This window comes from Bos taurus, chromosome 5 (assembly GCF_002263795.3).
Source record: "Bos taurus isolate L1 Dominette 01449 registration number 42190680 breed Hereford chromosome 5, ARS-UCD2.0, whole genome shotgun sequence".
Lineage (NCBI taxonomy): Eukaryota > Metazoa > Chordata > Mammalia > Artiodactyla > Bovidae > Bos > Bos taurus.
Genome location: NC_037332.1, coordinates 73,917,218 through 73,938,380, shown reverse-complemented (window position 1 = coordinate 73,938,380; position 21,163 = coordinate 73,917,218). Strand labels below are relative to the sequence as shown.

The window sequence follows — 21,163 nt, the reverse complement described above, 5'->3', positions numbered from 1 at the left end:
AAACAGTGTCACACTTTATTTTGGGGGGCTCCAGAATCACTGCAGATGGTCATTGCGGCCATGAAATTAAAAGACGTTTACTCCTTGGAAGAAAAGTTATGACCAACCTAGATAGCATATTCAAAAGCAGAGACATTACTTTGCCGGCAGAGGTCCGTCTAGTCAAGGGTGTGGTTTTTCCAGTAGTCATGTATGGATGTGAGAGTTGGACTGTGAAGAAAGCTGAGGGCCTAAGAATTGATGCTTTTGAACTGTGGTGTTGGAGAAGACTCTTGAGAGTCCCTTGGACTGCAAGGAGATCAAACCAATCCATCCTAAAGGAGATCAGTCCTGGGTGTTCATTGGAAGGACTGATGCTGAAGCTGAAACTCCAGTACTTTGGCCACCTCATGCAAAGAGTTGACTCATTGGAAAAGACTCTGATGCTGGGAGGGATTGGGGGCAGGAGGAGAAGGGGACGACAGAGGATGAGATGGCTGGATGGCATCACCGACTCAATGGACATGAGTTTGGGTAAACTCCGGGAGTTGGTGATGGACAGGGAGGCCTTGGTGTGCTGCGATTCATGGGGTCGCAAAGAGTTAGACACGACTGAGCAACTGAACTGAACTGAAGACATTAAAAGAGATTCAAGATTAAAAATGCACACCCATAACGAGTTTAGGATTGACATGTGCACACTGTTGTATTTAAAATGGATTACCATCAAGGACCTACTGTACAGCGCAGGGAACTCAACACAGTATTATGTAACAACCTAAATGGGAAAAGAATTTGGAGAATAGATACATGTATATATATAACTGAATTACTTTGCTGTACAACTGAAACTAACACAACATTGTTAATCATTGATTAACCCATAAAAAATTAAACAAAAATGCATACCCAGACTCACCTTGTTCTTTCACTGCTGATAGATACAAACCTAGCACATATTTGTGTGTAATAGATTCATCAGGGTCCCTTCAGGCCTTTCCCAACAGACTTTATAAATGCAGCTTTGCTCTGAGCTACAGAAGGAATGTTCCCTCTACTAAAATAGCAGTAAGTGCATAAATTGGGAAGTACAGATTGGTTGCATATTAAGAAGCTTCTTCAGTTTTCAAGAAGAACGGCCTTGGTCACTAGGTATCTCTTCTTAATAAATAATATTAGAGTACGTTGGTAACCTAGTAGCCATAAACTCTGAAACTACTAGAGGGAATGAAATATAAAAATATTCCCTTACGTCCTGAAATGATGAACCAGAAATGCTAGAATCTTCATAACAGACTCTTTATTTTCAAAATGTTGTTCAGTCATTCAGTCGTGTCTGACTCTTCGACCCCATGGATTGCAGCATGCCAGGCTTCTCTGTCCTTCACCATCTCCCAGAGTTTGCTCAAACTCATGTCCATTGAGTCAGTGATGCAGAGTCTAGGAACAATGTACTCTTCTTATATCTTGTTCTCCTAATGTATTTTCATGTGATATTTCAAGTCATTTTGTTTTTCTTCTATCTCCCTTTTTACTAACATACTGTAAATATGCAAGAACCTAAATTTTTTGGTAGACTATAGCATTTTAAACACAGATAACATGTTTGTGTTTTGTTTTGTTTTGTTTGTTTTTTTCCCTCTTTGAAGGGGCAACAGTTATTTTTGCTTAAAGACACACTGGAAATGATCGGGATGGGAAAGGACCTTATTTTATAAGGTCAACAGACTTTATAAATGCAGCTTTGCATTTCAATTCCTGTGAAATAATTGTATTTATTTTTTCCTTAATGTTGTTTATTTCTTTGCTTAGCAGACAGAAGGAGGTGCACAGACAGACGGCCAGCAGTCACAGACACAAAGTAGTGAAAATTCAGAGAGTAAATCTACCCCTAAACGACTGCATGTCTCTAATATTCCTTTCCGCTTCCGGGACCCTGACCTCCGGCAGATGTTTGGGGTAAGTCTCTGAAGTCCTTTTATTGGCTTTTCAGTGAAAATGTAACCTGCTGATGTATAATTCGTCATTAGTATTGATAATTTCGGGTGAAACTGCAAATACACCGAGGATTGTAAGCTCAATCAGTATTTTCGTCAGCCTTTAGAAACATTCCCATCACCCGGCCTGTTCTGGACATTAGCCTTGCAAGTTCTCACATACGTAAGGTGACCACAGAACCAAGTTTGCCTGCGACTGAGGGATTTCTTGGGACATGAGACTTCAGGTGCTAAAATCAGGACCAGATAGTAATTCCTGCCTTTCAAAGGGCAATGAATTAAATGAAATAATATCTGTGATCTCAAATCGTGTATACGGGGTTAGTTTGCTACCTGACACGTTCTTCCAGCTCTTTACTTCCTCCCAAAATCACTCAAAAGTGAATGGCTGCTGAGAATCTTAATTTTTTTCTGGGCTAATGTGTTGTTGCCTGTTTTAATTTGATCAAACTCTTAACTTGAACTAGGAATAAGAAATGATTGGGGTTTTTTTTCCTGAATATTTGTGTGGTAGTCGAGTGCTTTGTCAGAAAAGCAGATACCCTTGTCTAAGTCTTGGCTGTGGCCACCTCAAGGTGACAAGACGCTGGAGCAGATTTCTATCACTTACAGATGACTTCCTGGAAGTGTTTTCTATACCAAATACAAGGCCAGGGTTGAGATTTAATGATATTCTTGAAGCACTGAAAGAGCTTTTTGACAGAAAATGGTAGCCGGCTGTTTTCCAGCTCTATAGAAAGAAGAGCAACAGAAAATATAAGGGGCAACATAAAAAATTTAGGTTACATTTAAGAAGAAACTTCCCAGGAGTATGAGTTATTGGGTTCTCTACCACATTATCAGAGATGGTGTGGAACCGTAGTCTCTGGAGGTCTGTGAAAATGGGTACCTCCTCTTCTGTCAGAAGTGTGTTTTGTCTTGAGGCAGAAAAATAGTCTCCACTGAAGATCGGCCTACGCCAGTTGTCAGTGATTTCTTAAAATGTATCATTCCCTTCCCATCCCTCATTCAGTTTATTCAGTTATTGATTAAAACAGATAGTTTTGTCACCTTATATATATACCTCTCCTCAAAATAATTACTGGGTTTGTATATGCCCCTCCTCAGCTATTTGGCTATCTAGCAACAGATATTTAGGTTTTGTGCTTTTAGCTCTGTTTGATTTTCCTAATGTTGAAGTACTTAACTAATTACAAAATACAGTTATTATTTTAGATGTTCCTGATGAGAGACTTCCCTGGTAGTCTGGTGTTTAAGACTTGTGCTTCCACTGCAGAGGGCACAGGTTTGGTCCCTGGCTGGGGAACTAATATCCCACGTGCCACACAGAAAGTGGCAAATGAATAGAATCATTCATAATGTCCATGAGTGTTTGGTATGCTTGAAAACAGAAATAACACAAATATATATTTATTGATTTGGAAAGTTACTCAGATTTATAAATATATTATAAAGTGTACTAAGTTTAAGGAAAGTAATAAAAGCAATATGTATAGTGTGTCAGATGTCTGTAGTTTTATACAGACACACACATGCCTAAGGAAAGGCTGGGAAGATGATACCAAAATGTTAAGATGGGGTTTCACTGGTAGCTCAGTGATAAAGAGTCCACCTGCCAATGCAAGAGACCCAGGTTCGATCCCTGGTCCTGGAAGATCCCACATGCCACAAGACAGCTAAGTGCCACGGTTGTTGAACCTCCGCTCTAGAGCCCAGGAGCCGCAACTGCTGAGCCCACCCACTGCAACTAGAGAATAGCCCCCGCTCTCCGCAACTAAAGAAAAGCCCACGCAGCAGTGAAGACCCAGCACAGCCAAAAATAAACATTATAAAACATATTTTTTAAAAATGTTAAGATGATGGGATTAAAGATGATCTTAATTTCTGTGCCCCCTTTTCCTTTTTGTTTATCTATATTTTCTGGGCAAATATATCTAAATTTATCTATATTTTTTTTTCAGTGAACATGGTTCACTTTTATTAATTTTTAAAAAAAGAAAGGGAAGAAAAACAGCCTTTGATAGTTTATCTTTCTACTTAGGATTTACTTCTTAAAACAAGCATTTCAAAAGTTAGAGTTGCAGGTAGGAAAACCTCCAGTTTGTCCATGTGAAGAAGCATGTAAGAGGGCGACACTGTGAATGTCTTCTGAAACAGCGTCCACTGTATTTAGGTGGATGATGCGGTGTGAGTGGATCTGAGGAACTGTCAGCTCAATGATGAGGAAAAATCAACTGGTATTGGTCCAATAAGTAAAGGAAAAAAGAAAAAAAACACCTCTTTTTTCAGAAGAAAGTAAAGTATATGAAAAAAAAAGCTGACCATAAGTAAATGCTTTTATTTTACTTTTGTCTCTGCAGCAGTTTGGCAAAATCCTAGATGTAGAAATAATCTTTAATGAACGTGGCTCTAAGGTAAGCTCCATTTCAGCATTGTGTGCTTGGTTTCTTTTAGTTTTATTTAAAATAGTGAGTAGTCAGAAAACTTAAGTTGTTGTTTTAAGCCTGCAAAAAGTGTCCCAGCAATCTAGCTTGATTAGATTACCTCTAATGGCACCCCACTCCAGTACTCTTGCCTGGAAAATCCCATGGAAGGAGGAGCCTGGTAGGCTGCAGTCCATGGGGTCGCTAAGAGTCGGACACGACTGATTGACTTCACTTTCACTTTTCACTTTCATGTATTGGAGAAGGAAATGGCAACCCACTCCAGTGTTCTTGCCTGGAGAATCCCCGGGACGGGGGAGCCTGGTGGGCTGTCATCTCTGGGGTCGCACAGAGTCGGACATGACTGAAGCGACTTAGCAGCAAACAGAAACCAGCAAGTGTCCATGCTTTTTCCTAAATCTTACATTGGAGAGTGATGGGATAAAAATGAGAAGTGTGAGGGGAGAGTGTGGCTGTGAGGAAGAAAGTCTGCCAGAGACACCAGTCCTTTCTCAGATTTAAATCTGGCCTAAGCTTCTTATTTTAAAGGACAAGAGAGGGACTTCCAGACAGTTCAGTGGTTAAAACTCCACACTTCTACTGCAGGGTGCATGGGTTCCATCCCTGGTCAGAGAACTAAGATCCCACATGCCGTGGACACAGCCAGAAAAATAAAAATAATAAAGGATGAGAGAGAGAGATGACAGAAAAAAAGTTAAATTCTGTGAGAATTCTAGTCAGAATTCTACCGGAACAATTCAGCTTTGAAAAATAGAACTTCAAAATTACATACTTCGAAGAAATTTAATATTTCAGTTATTCAGTTGACTTGCTGTCTCTGTTCGGGAAATTTTGACAAAGCTTAAACACAAGGAGAAGAGATTCCGGTATTCACTGTGGATTTCCTCCTTTAAGTTATACCCAGATGCAAGCTTCAAGACTGAGACTTGAGACTGAGAGTCATGTTAGTTCAGTTACAAATGAGTTGGGAGTGTTTCACGTGAGAATGGGCATAGTGATTTACCTAATAATTTACTGTTTTAAATTCCCAATCCATATGATTTAGAATTCTGTCCCCTAAAATAAGCAGCAGCGCTTTTAGAAATGAGGGAATGGTAACGTGGTGTTGTGAAAAAATATTTGATGAACTGAATTTCATAAAGTTTTATTTGAGAATTTTTCTTCCTCCTCAGCAAATGGAATATACACCACAGACACAGTCAGATGTGGGCCAGGCTTATAAATATTAACCTTGTTACATTTCATTCTACTTGCACTTCTAGGTTAGACCAATTTTTTAAATTAATTTTCCTTTGGTCATCTCTGCTAAACTTTGAACATAGCCCTTCACTATGATTTAATCTCTTAAGAATGTAATTTGAGAAAAGCTGAAGTAAATAAATGAGCTAATATTTGCCTGTCTTCAGTTTCTTACTCCAAGTTCACCATACTCTGGGAACTGATAACATACCTACAGAGTTGTATGTATTAATACTTTCTGCCCCCATCTGTGCTAATACAAATGTATGATTATTATTCCCTTCCTTTAGAGAATGCATCAACACTGTAAGTGTTTAATTCTGACTATAATAATTTATTTGTTAATTATTAAAGAGGTCATTGTATTCTTAAGCTTTTAGTTTTCAGTTAAAACAAAAAAAGATTAAAGATTAATATGCCTATACAGAACTTTCTCCAGCACTTAACTTGGTAAGTATTTTTGAAGAGAAATCTGTTCAAAGCGTAACCAGTAAAACTATTTATACTTGTAATTGCCTCACAGTGGATTTCTATGCTTTTGTTGTATAGATTGCTGTTATCTTTTGTGAACTTTTTAGATACAAGGTGGAAAAATGACGATGGTTTAGAGATGAGAAGCACATGGATGTGAAATAAATAGGTGAAGATTATTGACCACATACATTGTTTATCTAAACCAGTGGTTTAAATGTTTTTGGTTTTAGGTGTATGCACTTAAAATACTCTTTGCTAGACTCTTAACAGCCGGAAGCCCAATAAAATTCTATCAGGCATTGAGGACTTGCTCCTTACCAAGAAAATAATTTGAATTCTTGTGAAGCAAAGGAAATTGATCTTTCTAAGGCTTCTTTCACTGACTTCAAGGATTTGCCTATTACCAAAAATTTTTTAATGTATCCAATTCAATTCCTTCTCCCCTGTAGTTTCCATTTAAAATGACACAAGCCTCCCTTTCTCTTTGGGGGATCTAAAAGTATATGCTCCTTCTCTCAGCTTATGCTGTGTCCTCACTGCCCCTTTGTCTTTGGGCTACTGAAGGGTAGACAGACTACGTACTGATTGGAAAATGTGTTAAAGAACAAAATTTAGAATTGCCTTGCACCTGCCTTCCAGCACTGATACAAAACCTGTCTTCATCCTTTGCCCTTCCTAACTGTTACCCAGTTCTTTTATGGAATAGGCTTATTAATAGAGATTTATTTTGGAGTCAAAACCTAGATGCCTCTTCCGGGATCCACCTAAGATAAAGTAATGAGTACTTTGGTTTTTGTAAATTAAGTTTAGTTTCTCATTTCTTTTGTGTCTGGACTTGACTATAAAATTACCACATGTCTTGGAAGGAACCAGAGAAAAGGAGACTTATATTTTTAGCTAAGAATTGCTCAGTCTTTTAACAGAGTGCTTTTCTATACAGAAATTAGCTTTATTGAACTTTTTCTGAAGCAATAATGGAAAATCTGACAAGTTTTTAGACATAAGTAATACTTACATGTAAAACAATATTTAACCAAATGGCTGCAAGACAAAAAGCATCTCTTTATTGCCATGTCTTATTTTTTATGAGAATGTTGGACCCGAGTTTGAGAGTGCTGCTGCTGTTGCTGCTGCTAAGTCGCTTCAGTCGTGTCCGACACTGTGCGACCCCAGAGACGGCAGCCCACCAGGCTCCCCCATCCCTGGGATTCTCCAGGCAAGAACACTGGAGTGGGCTGCCATTTCGTTCTCCAATGGGTTTGAGAATATACCCCTTTAAAAACAAAATGAACACTTTTGCTGCCATGCCTGTTTCTTCCCTGCCTACCAATAGCCTACCTTTTTAGCTTGCCTGGGCAGTAGGATTTCTGTGTTCCAGAAAGTAGTTGCTTCTTTGTTGTTGACTGCTTTCCTTTTTTCTCCTTTGACCTGCATATTCTGAATTTGGCTATTATGAAATGAATTTATTTCATTAACATGCATATACATATATATTTATTTAAATTATTTCATGTGTTTTTTTTTAATCTTCCTTTTACCCCCTACTCCTTTGTACAAAGTCACCTGTATTTAATTTTCTATGATTAACTGAAATAAAGATAGACTGTCCTTTTGAAAATGTTCAATTAGGATATATGATGAAAAATGGTATCCCTACCAAAAAAATTAACTAATGTACTCAAACAGAATCTAGAAAATGATTATACAGATATGCATAGCTTTATTGATCCTCCATATTTCACCAGTCATGACAAAGTATTAATACAAACAATAAGAAGATAATGTATGGCAAGAGCAGCCATATATCCTAGTTTATACCTAGTTGTTCTAGTTTATACCTGTTGTTTTAGCATAATTGTTAATATCCTGTTTCTCCCTCAAAGTGTCTTAGTTTGAACAGTAAATTATATTTTCACTCTCCTCATAGATCCTTTAAGTAAGAATTTTTTAAAAGCACCCTTTAAAAAATCATTATAAAAGGAAAACATGATGTTTAATGAGAAGGGGGGCATATATAGTTCATTAGAGAGATTATTCACAATATTCTCATGTATTTCCTTACAGTCGTTTTTCTTAACATAGAATCTTTTTTTTTTTTGTATTGGAGTACAGCCAGTTAACAGTGTTGTGATGGTTTCAGGTGAACAGTGAAGGGACTCAGCCATACATATACATGCATCCATTCTCCCCCAAACTCATCTCCCATTCAGGCTGCCACGTAACATTGAGCAGAGTTTCTTGTGCTATACAGTAGGTTCTTGGTGGTTAGCCATTTTAAATATAGCAATCTCACATAGAATCTTAAACAGAACTCTTAAAGGTCACCTAGTTCAACAACCAATGCTCTTGACCTTGTACTGTCTACTAGACACTTTCAATGACTGAGTAGTTTTTCAAAAATTTATTCTATTGTTGAAATTCAGACCTTCCACAATCCTGTTCGCCATCACCCAGCCCTATAGCAATTCATTTGTGATAATTATCAAGCTTATTTTAAAAGAAATACACAGATTCTAACATTTAGATTTTCCACTGAGTTTTGTCAACATACTTTGCAGTACAGTTACTACTTTTGAAGGGACGTGTCTTACAGATACTGATTGTGTAGAAGCTCTGCACTTCCTCAGACAGTGTTGATTATTAAGTCCACTAAAGGACTGCAAAATAGAGCACAGCAACAATTACTGAGACTTCTAGTGGATTTTTAGTTAATGTGTTCTCATTACTTCTCTCAGGTGGCTTTCTGGAATGATGGGAATCTGGGTTTGGGTTAAGCTATAGTTTAGACTGGAGTTTGGGGAAAAAAAATGTTTATTCCCATTCCTCAAACATGAGAAGTGTGCTGTAATGTCTCTCCTATTTCCCTGGCTCTTGATTTTATGCAAAGGGAAATTATTTATTTCTAAATATGGTCGAAAGACTGTCTTTGAAATTGCACTAAGTAGGCCTTTGTGATTTTTGGTAAAATTTGATGGGTAATGCTGAAATGAAATGTTTTCATTATATTTAAAACTGAATTAACAGTGCATGTAATTCCAAAAGTCTTAGTTTATTTTCTTTTGTTACCATTTTATGGGTTTTAGTTTTATTTTTCTTTTATTTATTTTTTAATTTCTGTGTTCTGGCCATACCCAGGAGAACCATCTGCTTTTGATTTCTCCCTTAAAAGTTACATGGTAAATTTTCTTTCTCATTCTTCTGAGATGGAAAAATTCAAAGATTATACAAATTTTAAGATATTTTTACAATGCTCATCCTATTGCTTGTTATTTATTGCAGCCTGAGGCCAGACTAAAAAGGTAACAGTTATTCGGCTCCTGTGTGCCCTTGATGACAAATGGATGTCAAGGCAGATAGTAAAATTTTTGTCACACTCTGTCGAAGTTTTAACCACGACCATACACCTGATAAATACAGCATCTCTTAATTTTCAAAAGACAGCTAAGATAGCTGGTAAATCATGAATGGAACACTGATAAGTTTAAATTATTAACATAGAAGAGCTTTGGGAGCTGAGAACCTTTGGTAAGAGTATTGTCCAGTGCAGTGGCCATACTGACCATTTGACATGTGGCAAGTCTAAATTGAGGATGTGCTCTAAGTATAAAATAGATGCCAATTTCAAAGACTTAGATCAAAAAAAGAATCTTAAACATCTCACTAGTAGTGGTTTTATAATGATGCCATGTTACAGTTATGTCATATATACTGGCTTAAATAAAATACATTATTGAAATTTATTTCACATATTTTTACTTTACTGTAGCTAGAAGAAAATTTGAAATTATATATGTGGCGTATGTTACATTTTATCAGATAGTTCTGGTACAGGCAAATGTGTCAACATAATTTTTTAAATTAAAAATAAAACTTTACTTTTTGTTTATCTGTTCTTTATCTTCTTACATACCTTAAATAGTTACTCTTGTTAAGAGTCTGTGACTATTTGGAGAGTTGCTACATTTTCCTATTTGATAAATGTATGATCATTTTGAAGGTCTTCTAAGGAAAACATTGGGTTTAGACATGATTGTATGAATTTTTTTTCGAAGTAAGAGATCCAAATGACCAGACTTAATATGAATTAGATTTCTAAGAATAAAGAGACATTAAGCATAATTGCGTGGAAGCGAGTTTTACTGTTAGTAACTTTATTATAAGTCTGTGAATATCCTTAGCTCAATTCCTGGCACATTTTCAAAAATGGGTAAATTGTATTAAAGGAGTGGTACTTTAAATTTTTTTCAAACTTTGAGTTAATTTTCATAAAACCAAATTGTAAATGTGACAGATAAGCAGGTAGGAAGCTGAGTTGATGGAAAATCCCCTGTTTGAAATTTCCACTCAAGACAAAAGTACTTAAGAACAATACTCCAAAAATGCTGGTGATGCTTCTCCCCTTCCTTATCACAGACCTTATTCCTGAGAGGTATATCCTAATTTCCTAGTGCTTCTGAACAAATTATCACAAACACGGTGGCTTAATACCACACAGATTTATTATCTTGCAGTTCCAGAGATCGGAAGTCCAAAGAGGGTCTCACTAGGCTAAAATCAAGGTGTCAGCGGCTGTTTCCTTCAGGTGGCGCTAAGCGATGGATGCTCCACTGCCTGCCTTGGTCAGCTTCTGGAGGCAGCCCACATTCCTTGGCCTGTAAGCCCCCCTTGCACCTTTAAAGTCAGCAATGGCCAGCCCAGGCTTTCTATTCTGACTCTCTTTTCCTCTTTCACTTGTAAGCACCCTTGCGATTACATTGGGTTCACCTGGATAATCCATGATCATCTCCCTATCTCAGGGTCATTAATTTAATCATGTCTGCAGAACCCCTTCTGCCCTGTTAAGAGAACACATTCACAGGGGATTAGGGCATGGACAGCTGGGGGGCTGTTTCTCTGCCTGACACAAGGTCTGTTTACCTTCGAAGGAAAGAAAGAAATCCTCTTAACTCTTGTGTTTCCTATCAAGAAGTCCCAAAATTATCAACAAGACCTTCTTCCTCCTCTTATGTTAGTAAATATGCCTGTAAAGATGGCTTCATTTTTAAGTCTTTGGTACCTTAATTAGAATTTCCTTTAGTTTATAAGTACCTTTCCTTATAAAATATTTTAAAAGCATTTAAAAGTGAAATTTTGTTCCAGAATACTAAAGTCATATTGAAAAAAATCTTACATATGTAGGCTTCAATGTTAAACTTTGTCATTTGCTGACCATGAGCTGCCAATGCTTATGATACCATGCAGCCACTGTGTCACAGATGGCCCATCAACACATTACAGAAAGGAGGATCATAGAACACATTTAACAATTAGATTTGAAAGCAGAAATTTAAAAAACTGTGGGACTAATGTAAGTTAGTCAGTGGAATTCAGAACTTAGATTTCGAAGCGTAATTTCTAATTTTCTCAGCATTAGCTGTAGAAAAAAAACTACGCAGAAGCAAGAAGACCTTGCTGTTGCTCTGGGCCTTGTTGATGCTTGAGTCCTTAACCTCAGGTTGACTCCATGTCTTTACTTCAAAAGGAGACCAATAGGTTAATCCTTTCTACCCATGGGTGTATTTAAAAGACAAGTATGTATGTATGTATATACATACTTGGGTATATAGATACAGATAGTCAATGCTAGAATTAAAAACTTAGGTGCTAGTTGGATATCAGATAATTTATAGTTCACTAACTTAATCGAAGGTATCAAATGTATGAGGCTGTGACAATCAGTTGAAATACAGATTATAGTACTTCTAAAATGTGATACAAAACCTCATCACAACCTGCAACCTTTTTTAAAAGATTTGACTTTCCTATTGGAGGGCTCTCCAGGATTGAAGAACTGGCTTCCTGCCTTTATCAGATGCTAGTGTGACAGATGGAATAATTCATTAGTAGCTTGTCCTTGTACAACTTGAGTTGTCAAAGTGGCTATAACATCTTGATATCAAAATTTGTTTCTGAAAATGAGTTCCCATTGATATTTTCAACACATATACATTTTAAAGGAACATTTTTAATTAAAATTACCCATAGTATTACATCCTAAGCTACATATTTTTTACAAAAATATTCTTTTCAGCTTAGCATTTCACTTTCTAGATATCCAGATTGAAGGTGGAGGTAATCCATTGGAATCCTCCACGGATTGCTACCCAGTCGTATAATCATGTAGATGCTGAGTCATCAGATCCTTTGGAATGATGAAATTGCTTTTATAAAATCTTATCAAACAGTGCACATTGTCGGCCATCTCAGTTAAGAATATGCATCATATATACAGGTGTGCTCATGGATTAAGCAGCAAAGCAGAACTTAAGTACAAATAAAGGGTTCAGGTTATCCTACAATGGAATATTCAAAGAATGGTAGAGGGACAGTGAAGCTATTGAAAAATGAAGACTGTCTCCAAAAATTCTAAGTTACCACTCTACAGAGGTAAATAGTGAGAAATTGTTATAGTTGCTGAGTGGAGAGACAAGGGCAAAGCACCTAGAAGGAAGCTGATGTCGTGCTTTTTGAAATAGTCCTGCTGCTGCTGCTGCTGCTAAGTCACTTCAGTCGTGTCCGACTCTGTGCGACCCCATAGACGGCAGCCCACCAGGCTCTGCTGTCCCTGGGATTCTCTAGGCAAGAACCCTGGAGTGGGTTGCCATTGCCTTCTCCATTGTGTGAAAGTGAAAAGTGAAAGTGAAGTCTCTCAGTCGTGTCTGACTCGCAGGGACCCCATGGATTGCAGCCTACCAGGCTCCTCCGTCCATGGGATTTTCCAGGCAAGAAAACTGGAGTGACTTGCCATATCCTGCTGGTGTTGAAATTGGAAGTAGGATGATGACCCAGACTGGCTTTTCAGATATCGTGTGAACAAAGGAAGTACAGGAAGTGGCATCCCACTGCAGTATTCTCACCTGGAGAGTCCCGTGGACTGAGGAGCCCGGCGGCTGTAGTCCACAGGATTGCAGCGTCCGAGGCGACTGAAGCGACAGCACACGCACATACTCACAAAGGCGCACAGTGGGTCCGCTCCCCGGCCTCCTGCGTTTTCTGCTTGACGAATTAAAGCTTCATGGTCTGTTTGTTTTCCAGCGTCTATGGTGGACAAATAAATTAATCCTATTGCTGTTCTGTGGTATTCTTTCCTGTTGAATAGTATGCAGTTCATGTCACTAACTAGATCTCATTCCCACTGTCTTTTGACTATTCCTTTTCTCTCTACATATGGAAAAAAACAAACACGTTGAGTAGGCTTCAACAGATGTATAATTTAGGCAGATCTGGATAAGCAGTTTCTGAACTCCAGCTGAACATATTCTTACTCTTGTGTCAATCTGTTTGTTTAAAATTCACATTGAAGAAAAGTTATAATTGACCACTGCCTAATGGTCTTTTCATTTGCTTAGACGAACATGAGTGCTCTCTTCTCCCATACCCAGTACCCATGAATCAAATATCCACACTATGTCTTAAATTATTCCGTTCCCAGAGGAATTGATGGTGCTGTAAGCCATAGGCCAAGTGGAGCTAAAATGGTTAGACCTCCTAACAAATGCATTTTATGAAGCTGGCACCCAAATATCAAGCTTCATATAGAAGTTGCTGAGGAATAATAGATTTGATTATTTTTTAGTATTAGATAAAGGGACATGTACATTAACAACATGAAATGAGAAAGATAGGATTATTTTTAAATGTTCAGATTCTCAGTTGACTAGTTTGACCCGAGTAACTCTATACCTCAGTTTTGGTCTGGCCTCACATGCTTTTTGTTTTATTTCATTATTATTATTGTTGTTAATCACATTATTACTATTATCACTACTACTATAGTTCTTTATCCTTTTATTGGATTTCATTTCCCTTTACAAAACATGCATGGACCAACAATGTGACTTTGGGAGAGTATTGCTGAGTTGTTGCTGACGTCAGTTTCATACTGTGATATTTTTTTTCTATTTACCAAGAGATGAGTACTTCAATATAACGATGTGCATGTTTTCCCCCCTTCTCCCGCTGCATGCAGGGATTCGGGTTCGTAACTTTCGAGAATAGTGCTGATGCAGACAGGGCCAGGGAGAAATTACACGGCACCGTGGTAGAGGGCCGTAAAATCGAGGTGCATGTCTTCAATAATTCAACTTCTGGTTTATATTTTTATTTCTCTTTTTATGTATTGCCTCACTTATTTCACATTTGGAACCCTGTCTTGTTTGTGGTGTGTGTATTGTGTCTCTGTGTCCTTCACTTTCTTGCACTAAAATGCTGTAAAAGTAACACTTCTATTCTCCCTCCCCCCCATTTTTGGTTGTTTGGGGGTTTTCCTTTCAATTTACCTGTGTGCGAATGTATATGTATTTGATTTCATTTACTTTTTTCCTCCGAGATGTTCATCCTTCTACTCTTTTGATTTTTTTCCTTTGCTTCAGTTTGCGAGACTCTGAAGTCCTGTAATCAGGCCAAAATAAAACTAACGTTGAAAACGTCTAAAAACTGTCCAGTTTAGAAATGTGTCCTGTAATGAATCAAGGGGCCAGCCAGTATCCTGTCTCTCTTGGGAGTCCAGTTTGCCTCCACCTGCGTGTAATAAGTAAGGAATAAAAGATCTTAGAGGTTGGGAGGTAGGGAGGAAAGAATCCAAAACTCATGTGGTTTTTAAATATATTTAATATCCAGAATTTCAGCAATTACTGGATTAAATTCTCCAGCAGAGGGTTGGGTGGCCACCTGTAGCATGCACTAAAACTGAGACTGAGTTGGCCACCTGGTACTCACTGGCCCTTTTCATCACGCAGTGAAGGTTAACTGGCTCCTTTCCCCTTTCCCAGTTTTTAAAAGTATGAAATATAAAAGCCACCATTTTGAGTAAGATGTCTGCATATTTTGCTTTTTTTCCCCCCTCCCTTTCCAATGGTTTAGCATTTAGGGCCCTTCACTTGACTCACTCTTTCCATGGTAACTATACACAATGCTGGCGATGGTGCCCGTTGGCGGTAAGTGAAACCAAAGCACTGGAGAAGAAGCTTTTTAAAAATGTAATTACAAACAAATAAGAAAGAAAAAGTCCATCTGCCATCTCACATTAACACTACAAAATGTGATTTGACTTGTTCCTCTTCCTTTTCCTTTCCCCCTTTTATTTTCAATGCTGTTGAGTAATGCCGCCTGGACTCTGGATGTACATATTGTTTTGTAGCCGTCTGAGCTGTTTGAGTACTGACGTCATGGTGATTTTTTTCCCCTTGCACATCTTACTCAGAGTTACTGAACTCCAGTTTGGCTGGTTTTATTAATGCACTTCCTGCCCCTACTTCCTTTCCTCCTTTTCCTCTTTCCCAGACCTCTGTTTGTAGCTATGACTGTCCCTTCTTTGCCCTTGACAGCTCTCTCTCCTGCCCGTGACAGCCTTCCTGACTTTCTCTCTTCTCTTCCCTTGCGTTTTGTTCTCCTGACCCACTCTCTCTTCCTATCCTCCTCCCTAGTCCTCCCCGCCCCTTCTCTGTTCTGTGCAGCTATTGGTCTCTTTGCTGACTGGTGGTTTCTGATTGGTTCTGGCCATTTTTCCTTTAAGTGCTTGGGTGCTTTCTGCTCTAGCAGCTAGTAGAAGCTCTTGCCCCATTCTAATCCTTGTCTGTGAGAGCCTCGCTCTTCACTTTCTCCCGTCTTTCCAAAATTGATTGTTTTTTTTCTTTCTTTTATTTGTGTGTGTGTGTTTTTTAACTGCATGCTCTCAGTCTCATCATTGTTGTATCCCATTCTTTCTTTTTAAATGTGAAATGTTGGTATGATTTTGTGGGCAAACTAGAGTAAATGAAGTTTCAAGCTCTTTTCCTCACATAGGAAGGTGATCACTATACCAATCTTAAAAAAACACAAAACAGTTTTGGTTCCAACTTCACCTAAAATTGGTGGAGTTTTTGCTAGCAAATTTATTGCTATTCAAATTTAACATAATATAAATCCCCAGAGTGAAATAAAACATATTTTGTATAATTTTTATGTTTTATAATTATTTTAAAAACTGGTCTGTTTCTATGTACCTGACAACATAGTGTATAACCAGGTTCTATGGTAAGACTCTACCCTCCTTGCAAGAACTTGGAAGCTGATTCTGACACTGGACTGACTACAGGATCCTGGCTTCCAAGCCCCATTCATCTTTTCTTTATCAGCACCATCTTTATAATGCCTCTTTACCTTAGCACTGAGAATGTTTTAATTATGCAGTTCTGTAATGAGGGTAGAGAGTACCATAAAACAAAAGAAACATAAAGCTTTATTTTTTTTTCAATTCTTTTTAAGTGCCTGATTCAACAGCCTTCTGAAAACTTTCTTCTTAAATGAGTAGGGCACATAATCTAGAAAATTCAAAATAGTCCTAAAACCTGTCAACATAGGAATTTAAGTTCCTATACTTTTTTTTTCCAAACAGTAAAATTTTATACAAGCATGTAAACAATGATCAGATCCACAGATTTTTTTCTCCTATCTTCCTGTAAATCTGTTTCCTGAACCAATATAGCAAGCCTCTGTTTTATTAATGAACTTCAAAGTTCACATGCAAACAGGGCTCTTTCCAATTTTTTCCGTAATTTCCTCAGTGCAGAGACTTCTCTGTTAAAAGATCTCCAAAGAACTTGCAAATGTACTTTTTCTTTGGAGTCCTAGATGGTAAAGTTGCCCTAGTTTTCCATTTGAAGACCAAGAAACTGTATTTTACTCTTGTTAGCCTCATTTAATGAACACTTTAATTAAAATACTATATATTAATATTTTATATTGCTATATTAATTATTTAAATAAATTATCTCTGAAATTTGCATTGTAAACTGAATACTTTGTTATTGAATAAGCACCTCCATGTTCCCTAATGTGGTCTCCTTCCTCCCTGTCCCCCCTTTCTACTTTGTACCTGTAGGTGAATAATGCTACAGCACGTGTAATGACCAATAAGAAGATGGTCACACCATATGCAAATGGTAAGAGGTTACGAATCATCTTCAGAAAAATGTCACTTACGTCATCTATTCTTGTATAGATATATGAACTTTTCACAAACATCAAAGACTTCTTGATTTCAGTCTTCAATTTTTTTCATGTACATTGTAGTATTTTTTTTACCTGGCAGAGTTAATTTTTATAAATTACCTTTTTGGTTTTTTTAATTATTACAGTCTTAGTCTCAGTAAAATCCATGTTATATAGTGTGAACATGTCATTTGAGATTTCTGCTCAAAACCCTCTTTTAGCTGCTGAAGTTCTTTGTAATATGTTAGGCTTGTTCAAGATCTTACTTATCTGAATATGAGTGGAATAATTCTTGACCTCTTGTTCTCCTTTTAAAGGAATGCTCTAGAGGTAATAGCCACGGGGTATGTGTGTGTGTAAAAATAAAAGTATTTTATATTTCATGGTTATATGTTATGTAGTGAGTTGTATAAATGTTTCTCATTAAGAGGGAATTTTTCTATAAATATTTTATTTAACAAAAACAGAACTTCTGCTTCAGTTGTCAACGTTAATCTAGATTCATGTTGCCTGAGTAAGACAGGATATAATTTTAATCTATAGCACAAGAGTAGTTTTGCACACTGTGTTCCACAGGACCATCTTTGGAGGGGAAAGAAAACTGAATGGACTGGGTCTTGAGGCCCATGGCTCTACTTTGAAGAACCTCATTCACATTGTATATTTTAGAGTTCTGCATGAGATTTTATCTAGAGTAAAAAGAAGAGTTTCTCCCTCTTTTGCTAGAGTATGATAGTATGTGCTGGTAATGTCTTAAGTCAAGAAGAAGTGTATTAGTTGGCCTTCAATAAATATGTGTAGCTCAGCTTTTCAAATAGAGTATAGTATACCTTGCATTTATTAGCATAACTTGCATTTTCCTTAGACATTTTACTAGTGGTATATCTTGGGATACCGTCACCTTCCAAGTTACATTTTGTTTTCTTCTTTTCACTGCTTCACAAAAACAAGTTTTTGCAATTTTGATTTTTTAAAAATCAAACTTAAACAAAATAAGGAGAGACAAAGTATGTCGGATTCCCTTTAGATCCAGTGGGACAGACAGAGCTACTGACGAATTGAGAAGACAGGAACTCTCCTGTTAATCTGTCTCTCCATTTTACTCTGTGACAGTGGGCCAGTTTCCCAACCCATTTCTGTTTTCACCACTATCAAGTGGCAGCCAGAATTTTAGCACCACCAGGCTCTTCTTTAGAAGTCATCAAAATCCAGCCCTCTTAGCTTATTCTTCAGGAAGTAAAGCCCAGGGAAATATAATATTGATACTTGCTCATTGTCCCAGAAGTGGTGTCTGTCTTATCACTCTTTTTCAGTTTTGTGAAAATCAAGTGACATAAACGCCCGTAAAAATACATTGTAAAGTGTACAAAACTAAACATATTCAAGCTTTTGTTGACAGTATTCCATTATTATCATGTGCATCCATTGTACGCATTTAAAGGGAGTGCTTAAGTAGTAGTGCCACTGATAGAAAAGGAAAAGTTCACTTTTTAATATTATTCTAAATCACTACTCAAGCCTACTGGAGGCAGACTTTAGAAACCTTCAGCTGCTGTGTTAGAGATTCTGCGAAGAGCACGCTAGGTGCTTTCTGGTGAATTCTCAGCATGTTCTTACTGGCTTTGAGTCTCCTGACTTGTCTAACAATGCAGAACATTGGTGCTTTTACAACTCCAGTAGGATTTGAAGACAAATTTTGAAATTTTCATGCAGAATAGTGAAGAGGCATGTCTATAAGCACATGAAATAATGAATGGGGGATTGGAATGATTCCAAATGAATGGGTTTTCTCTTGAGTAATGTCTTTGCTTATAGTCATTTAAATCTGGTGATTGGCCTTTTCATCTTTCCAGTCACATATTTATAGAGTAGCAGTGACACAATGTTACAATGTTATAAAAACCAAAGGGCCAATTTTTCAGAAAAATAAAATGGCTTTATTTATTTATAAAAATTTTATAAATGTTATAAAATGATAAAATTCAAGAAATACTTATTAAGCTTTTTCATGTAGAATGCTACTCTATCAGTGGGCAATAGAACATTTCTCTCTTTTTTTTTTTTTTACCACTTACCATATTCCTATAAATATAAAAAAGGAAATGTAGAAATTAAAGTGACATCAAACCTAATGTTGTTTAGAAATACTTAAAATATTTACACTAATGTTCTGTAGTGGTCTTATATTCTTTAGCTTAAAAGTCTGATTAATGTACATATGCTTCTTATAAATTAAAATCTCAGAAGACATGCACCAAAGTTAGGAACATACCTTGAATTTTATCATTGCATGTCTCTCCTTTGTGACTTAGTTAAACTCCAGTGAAATCCCAATGGGAAATCCCAATGAAAGAAAATTTCCGTTTACCCAGAATACCATTAGCATGCTATAAATAAATGAACAGGGAGTTCAGAGGTCCAGGTCAGATTTGAACTCAGTCAAAGGATACTGTTTTATAATAAAACAGCTAGAGTAGTAAACAATGTCAAGATGATATATAAGACAGTGCATCACAGTGGGATACCAAATTCCATATATTGTGCCTTTTTCCCTTCTTCTAAACAAGGACTAGGTCATTTAGCAGTTCTGTGAGAGACAGTATACAAAACCCCCAGGATTTATTTGTATTTCTTTTTCCTTCTCTCATTCCCTCTCCATCTTCCTTCCTTCCTCCCTTCCAATTTTTTTCTCACCTCCTCTTTCCCCTACCACCTCTCCCTCTGCCAAATCTTCATTATCCTTTCACTGTGCTAGTCCTGCTTAAAGAGGGTCAGGTCCAAAAATACCATCACCCTCTCATGTAAACCCCCACCGGCATCCTAAAAAGAAGATGGTACCAGGCAAGAATGAATCCAGAGCATCTGAAGCCCTCCTTTACCTTCTGTCTGTTCCTCATGTAGTCATAAACATTTGCTCACTGTCCTCTCTTCCATTTCAGGTTGGAAATTAAGCCCAGTAGTTGGAGCTGTATATGGCCCTGAGTTGTATGCAGGTAGTATTTAAGCTAATTTTTCCATTTGTGCTATTTACATATATTTATATTTATATTTATATATATATATATATATATATATATATAAATCTATTGTTTTTCACTTTCCTACTCCTTAGTAATCTTTTTGCACCTTTTCATTTCCTAAATACACTTAGCATCCAGCTTCCAAGCAGATGTGTCCCTAGGCAACGACGCAGCCGTGCCCCTGTCAGGAAGAGGGGGCATCAACACTTACATTCCTTTAATCAGTAAGTAGCCTATGTTGACCTGGCTTGGAGTTTGAGAGTTTGACTGTTGTGAGTAAACAGTGAGGTACTGGTCCTTTTGTCCCCCCAAATACACGTAACTGAAAAGGAGGCATTCATGAGAGAGTTAAATACTATCATTAATGCCCTGTCCTATGCTAGAATCTTACTAGCCTGTGCTAGAATCTTTTTGATCAAATGTTAAGATGGCCACAAAGCACAAATAGTCGGAAAAGGTAGAAGAGGATGAGGACACATAAAGAAAATTTTAGTTCTGCACTTTGTAATGAAGCAAACAAAGAAGGGATTATTGGTGGAACGTGTTGTACATGCTATCTGCAAGTCAGCTCTGGGCTTGAATAGAATACCACTCAAATGCCGCTCCAGTTTTATTGATTATTCTCAGCTCTGTTGGTATCTCTAAAGTCATTTTGACCTGAGCTATTTAGCTCCAGCAAGAGATATAATTAAACAGAGTTCAGTGGATATGGAATCAATGTCCCCGCATGCTTTCCAGAGGATAGCACACTTAAAACAGGCCCTTAGAGAATGTCTGCCTCTTGAAAGCACACAAGGCTGCAGGGGAGAGGCAGTTTCCTTCTCACCTCTCATTTCTGGATTGAAACATGTTAGATAAAGAGAAAGGTGGACTCATGACGTGTCTGAGACTATTTAGTGTGCCTTGGAATGTGGCAGCATGTCAAAGCACAAAAGGATATTCTTATGAAAAATAATTATTTAAATTGATGTAATAACATCTGAAATAAGATTAATAATCA

The 21,163-nt window shown here is 37.3% G+C and overlaps 1 protein-coding gene across 40 annotated transcripts in view; it reads left to right on the top strand.

Moving 5' to 3' along the window:
• RBFOX2 (RNA binding fox-1 homolog 2) overlaps positions 1–21,163 on the top strand; it is a 293,230-nt gene that overhangs the window by 250,621 nt on the left and 21,446 nt on the right. For 13 of the 40 annotated variants that reach the window (XM_059886356.1, XM_059886357.1, XM_059886354.1 and 10 more), the window contains 6 exons: positions 1,792–1,938; positions 4,337–4,390; positions 14,142–14,234; positions 17,034–17,094; positions 20,083–20,136; positions 20,295–20,389. In XM_059886356.1, coding sequence (XP_059742339.1) covers positions 1,792–1,938; positions 4,337–4,390; positions 14,142–14,234; positions 17,034–17,094; positions 20,083–20,136; positions 20,295–20,389 — 504 coding nt within the window. The remainder of the gene's footprint in view (positions 1–1,791; positions 1,939–4,336; positions 4,391–14,141; positions 14,235–17,033; positions 17,095–20,082; positions 20,137–20,294; positions 20,390–21,163) is intronic. The other 27 variants (XM_024991697.2, XM_005206788.3, XM_005206786.3 and 24 more) reach the window with 7 other exon arrangements.